At 44.2% G+C, this 5,225-nt stretch overlaps 1 protein-coding gene across 3 annotated transcripts; it reads right to left on the bottom strand.

The window, feature by feature from the left end:
- Window positions 1-568: 568 nt before the first annotated feature.
- Window positions 569-4,193, bottom strand: LOC107396972 (myelin-associated glycoprotein). Of its 3 annotated transcripts, XM_070553057.1 has the most exons (9): window positions 3,731-3,789; window positions 3,534-3,635; window positions 3,261-3,388; window positions 2,999-3,174; window positions 2,584-2,847; window positions 2,331-2,498; window positions 1,990-2,071; window positions 1,775-1,802; window positions 569-1,690 (listed from the first exon to the last, which is right to left on the bottom strand). In XM_070553057.1, the coding sequence occupies exons 3-9, from the start codon at window positions 3,386-3,388 to the stop codon at window positions 1,445-1,447; spliced, it is 1,092 nt and encodes a 363-aa protein (XP_070409158.1). In that variant the 5' UTR covers window positions 3,534-3,635; window positions 3,731-3,789; the 3' UTR covers window positions 569-1,444. The 3 variants fall into 3 exon arrangements, with proteins under 3 accessions (XP_070409158.1, XP_070409156.1, XP_070409157.1); XM_070553055.1 differs by having other exon boundaries at window positions 2,999-3,388; window positions 3,731-4,193; XM_070553056.1 differs by having other exon boundaries at window positions 2,999-3,388; window positions 3,534-3,646; window positions 3,731-3,800.
- Window positions 4,194-5,225: the final 1,032 nt, after the last annotated feature.

The following is a 5,225-nucleotide window of genomic DNA, read 5'->3' as shown; positions in this document are numbered from 1 at the left end:
AGGGTATTCCTTTGGAGCCGTCGAGATGGAGGTTCCGCCGGGACCCCCGATGGATATACCGACGGCGAGGCTGGAAGGTGATGTCGGGGAAGAGGCACAGAGCTGGTGGTGGAGATCCGGAGTAGTGAAAGCGGAGGTTGAAGAGCTCCGCCGCCGAGTACTGGAGAAGGCCATCCACGGACAGAAGAATGAGCGACAGGATGATCCAGGCCAGTGAGAGGCACAGAGAAATCCTGCTGGACCACATTATGGAGTGGAGCAGGGAGGTGGTGATGTGCAACCAGAACGCAAGCTGAGCAGGTAGGTGAAAATGAGTTTTCACCGACACAGGGATGTGACTAGGGTGAAAAGAAGAAAAAAAAAATACAAAAAGTTTGTTTGCCAGCGAGCAGCGGCAGCGAGATGCGCCAGCGTTCACTCAACCGGAACCGGAAGTGATAATACAGCAATAAGCACAACAGCAATACATTTGACCTACTGAATTCATGAAAGTGGCTGTGGAGAAGAAACGGATCCTGATTCTGTATATGTGTGATTTCATGGAGCTAATATCTGCCTGACTGTGGCAGCTCTAACAGGAAGTTTGTGTGGAGGTCTAGATGATGTTTTGCAGCTCTGCTGTGGCAACATGAGCTGGTGACATCATCCATGGAGGGATGGAAAAGACATTTTTGTGCAGCCTTGACAACTCGCTGCAAAGGTTTGCGTGTCACCCTGTGGTGCCATGAGACAAGATGCTTTCAGCGGAAGCTTGATAAAAGGCGTGAGTGATGTTAGTAGAGATCAGGACCAAGTTGTTTGTGAAGAAGTCAAGACTACAAAAGCAGGAGGACACGGGGAGGCCCAGAGGAAGCAGCTTGTTACACAGCATGAGGGATGAGTGTGTTGGAAGGTGAACCATCACCAATAAACATCCTCAAACAGCTTTCTTAGTATGTGATAGTCTGCCAGTGTCTGCCATACAGAGTAAATAGGCAATGCACTAAGGTGCATTGTAACACTGGTAAACATTCTAGATGTATCTAACATTTAGAGCAAATCTAATCAAAACTATCCTATTCTCCTCTTTGAACATTTGACTTTGTGCAAACCTGTTAGGAACATTGATGTTGGGTGTTGACCAGAGGTGCAGATGAAGGAGTAGGAAGCAGATGTGCAGAGTGAACAACAGAAGGGCCGAGGGAAAAGCTCCATCAACAGAACCGAAGACCAGTGGATCGTAACGATTTAGGAACCAACGTAATAAATAAGCTGCAGTAACTAAGTACAAACAAACTTATAGGCATTTTGTTTCCTGGCTAAACATAAATGAAATAACGTTTAAATCATTCCTTTTCAGCAAAAGTGAGATAAGACAGAAGTATGTACCATCACTGTTGGACTGGTCTGCAGCAGGAGAAGATAAATCACCTCCATGTCCTTCTGCTCTTCTACACTGTTGGGATTAGTTTTTCTTCACTTGAGCATAAAGCTCCTCTAGACCAGCAGCACTTTGTGTTGAGCTGCTTTCTGACTTGGACACATTGACTTGTGAGTACACCGTCTCCTGCTGCTGTCTGCTGTTGTCCTCGGAGACAGTGGAAGCTACATGTCTCTTCATGAGGACATTCACTTCCTCGTAATGGACATCTCCCTCTGTTTGACTGGCTGGCAACGATTGAAGAACAAGGTCTTCACCTGCTTGGCTCACCTGTTTGGGAAGGAAACACAAAAACCAGGAACTAAATGTGATGATGGGAACAGAGAGCAGAACTAAACTCAAAGGTTTACCCACCCGAGTCTGACGTCTGCTCCAGAGGAACCTACAAGACATTTGAGAGTATTCTAAATGATTCATATGACACGATACGGATTATCACTTCGGATTAAAATCCAGCTTCTCCTGACGAAAGTAACGCAGAGAACAGGAACTTCTATCTGCACTTACAGGACAAGTTTATTCTTGCAAAAACGTTAATCTCAGACACGAGTTTAATGTCAGACTCTCACCAAACACAGACGACCAGGAAGCTGCAGACGAGCACAGCAGCCGCTGAGATTAGTGCATTCTGATAGGTTGGGGTGGAGATTTCTGGGAAAGGAAATGAAAAATGAATAGAAATGTGGAAAAAAGGCAGAATGTCTGATATTTGTTCATATTCAATATAATTTGAAAAACTGGATTAAAGTTAGGTAGTAACATTTTAAAGTAAATGACTCAATGATGATGGCGGATTATCAGATAACGAAAATAATTTAAAAGAATCACAAGTTTTGAGGATGGAGACAAATGAATGGATAATCTGCTGCAAAACTAAAGGGAGAAACTGAAAAATCTAATAACAGAGTACCTTTGTTTTCAGCAGCCTCACAGTAATAAGCTCCGCCCTCTGTGATGTTGAATCTGTAAATGTTTCCTTCTGCTACCGTCATGACTCCCTCTGAGTTCAGCTTCACCCAGCTACCTGCTGACACCCAACGTGATGGGCTGGTGGGTGCTGAGGTGTCTTCAGAAGCATCTGAGAAACATGTGACACACACAAAGTGACAACTGAACTAGGATGTTCTGACAGGATCTCTCCTCTTCTGTCTCTGCTCTCTTACCGAGTTCTGGGTCATAAACAGGATATCTGGCACAACAGCTGATGTTGAGTCCATCATGTGTGTCTGACAGAGGGAAGGTCGTCTGGATTTCAGTTGTAAAGGTTCCATCTGGGTTCTCTGCTAGTCTGTGAGAGACTTGTTGGAGATGCCAGGTGAGTTCAGGAGGTGAGCGTGGACAGGGAGTGAAAGCTGAGCAGGTTACAGTCACAGAGTTCTGCTGCTGCCCATCTCCTGAGATTTGTATCCTAGGTTTCCGGGCAGAATCTGGGATTTCATCACATAACAGGCAAAAGATTTAGTGTTTTAAGCCAGAAGTGGAAGCAGGAGAAGATTTCAGACAGGAGCACGAAACAGCTGAAAAAGAAAAAAGCTCATCATCCAGAGTAATAAGGCAGGTTTAGTCTAAAGTTCTCACCTGAAACTGTTATTTGAACCGGATGACAAGAAGCTGTCGCCTTGAACGACTCGTTCTCGATTCTGAAGAAGTATTTGTCTGACTGAGGTTTGATTAAATCAGAAAAGACCGTAGTGCAGTTCTTCTGTCTCAGATCTCCAGTAAGTGTCATTTTATAGCTGTTTTGTATTTCACTGCTGTTAAAAATCACATTATTGGGATTTTTGTCAAACACTGGGTCACTTTTAATCCAAACTCCAAATATTTCTTTGCTGTTGTCCACCTCTTTATCTGGTTTCTTTTTAAAGCTACAGGGGATTTGCAAACAGGATCCTTCCAGAGCTTCAATCTTCTGTGGGGCTTCAATGGTGAGATGTGGAGCCTTATCACATTTAGTCTGACTCTGAACATCTGTAAGACCAGAGTAGAGATGTAGAGAACTCAATGTGGAGCAAAATCCTCCTGAAGAAACTCGATGAAACACAAACATCTGAGCTGCTGCCTGTTGCTGCATCAGTATCAATTATTTCAGATCAGAAAGGAACAAACATCTGACCTGGAAGCAATACGACACTCAGCAGCATGATGACTGTCAGCAGGTTCACAGACGGAGCTGCGAACAGACTCCTGCTGCACCCCATCGTCTCTGATAAACAAGCTGATGGAAAACTGCAGAATTTTAGGGTTTTGAAAAAAAAGACCACAGTTCCCATAAAAATCAAAGGAAAACAGTGAAGTAAAATTTGCTCTTACCAAATGAATCCACAACAACCTTCTTTCAGGTTTGAGTCAAACAGCAGTAGCTCCAGGCAAGAACTTCTCAGTTTAAAGTAAAATTATGCAGACTTTGTATTTTAAGAACATTTCAACTCTTCCTCTTTCTTGAAAGAGGAAGTCTTCTTCACAAATACTTTCAGCTCAACGGGGTGTGGATGTCTGTTTCACCCCCAGAATTCAAAATTCTGACATGAACAACAATAGAAAAGGTGAAAATAAGAAAGTGAATCCCAGTTTATAAACTGAGCACGACACAGAAAACATTAAAACAACAATGATGGCTAATTTACACTAAACCCACAGCCACAACCCAGAAATATAAGGAAACGTCAAGAGAAGTGTATTTTTTTTTGTCAGAGGATATTACATCATGGACAAACCAACTTCCTCATGACCTCTAATAATGTTTCCTTTTCAGCTTTTTTCATCAGTTCATCATTCATCAGTTCACTCCCACACCAGTTCTTCTCCCACCTAGATCTGGTTTCTCCTCCGGCTGTCCCGCCTCTCCTCAGTCCAGAGGCTGTCGTATGGACTCTGAAGTCAGAGTTTCTGGTGTCATAAAAGAGGGTTTGAGTGTGGCCAGATGGATGTGGTAACAGAGGTCATGGACGTAATTTTTGGGGGGGACAGGGGGGACATGTCCCCCCCCCCCCCCCCCCACACACACACACACATTTTCCAAAGTCTAGCTTTGACCCCTGCACTTTTTATCATCCATAAACAATATTACGCTATATTAAATTGACACTGGTTGAGCTCTAGGACCAAGCGGAAAACAACCGTTTGTGTTGAAGCCTGTTTCCCATTAGAGCATACTGTAAAGCCCCCCCCCCCCCCCCCCCCGTGTCTCCCCCACTTCTAAAGTGAAAGTTACATCCATGACAGAGGTGTTGATGATACTTTTGTCCCAAGCTAAAGTTTGAGTTTAACTGTGCGATAAACACATTTTATTTACCAATTCTGAGATGAAAGCAAGTTCGCTCTGGGTTCATGTAACAGATGTGAAAACGTTGCGACTTGAGAAATTTCTGGGGGTGGATATGGTGGTTTCTCAGTCGAGGTCTGGTTGTTTGGTTGAGGGTGTGATGTGCAGCATTTCAAATGAGGTTTCTGAGTCAGAGGTGATAGTGATAGTGGTGGCTGTTCGGCATCTGGGGTTTAATGCACGTGGGTCCACTCCGCTGCTTATTACTTTCGTTGTGGTGGATCTCCCTGCTTGTCTCAAGTTGGGTTTCTTAGTTACACGGTCAGGGCATACGAAGAACCTCCTTTGCGGTGTTTGAAACCCCACGGGACAAGCCTACACTCAGTGAAGTGACTAATACTCTCATGTAGGGATGGATACCGAATTCGGTACTTTTTAAGGTACCGACCGAATTCCATAGTACCGACCGAGCACCGATTCACGTCATTTCAAACGGTGCCTCGTTTCTGTACCCGTCCTTCATAACGAGAACTTGCCAAGACA

Source organism: Nothobranchius furzeri, chromosome 7 (assembly GCF_043380555.1).
Source record: "Nothobranchius furzeri strain GRZ-AD chromosome 7, NfurGRZ-RIMD1, whole genome shotgun sequence".
NCBI lineage: Eukaryota > Metazoa > Chordata > Actinopteri > Cyprinodontiformes > Nothobranchiidae > Nothobranchius > Nothobranchius furzeri.
This window is presented reverse-complemented; position numbering and strand designations above follow the sequence as displayed.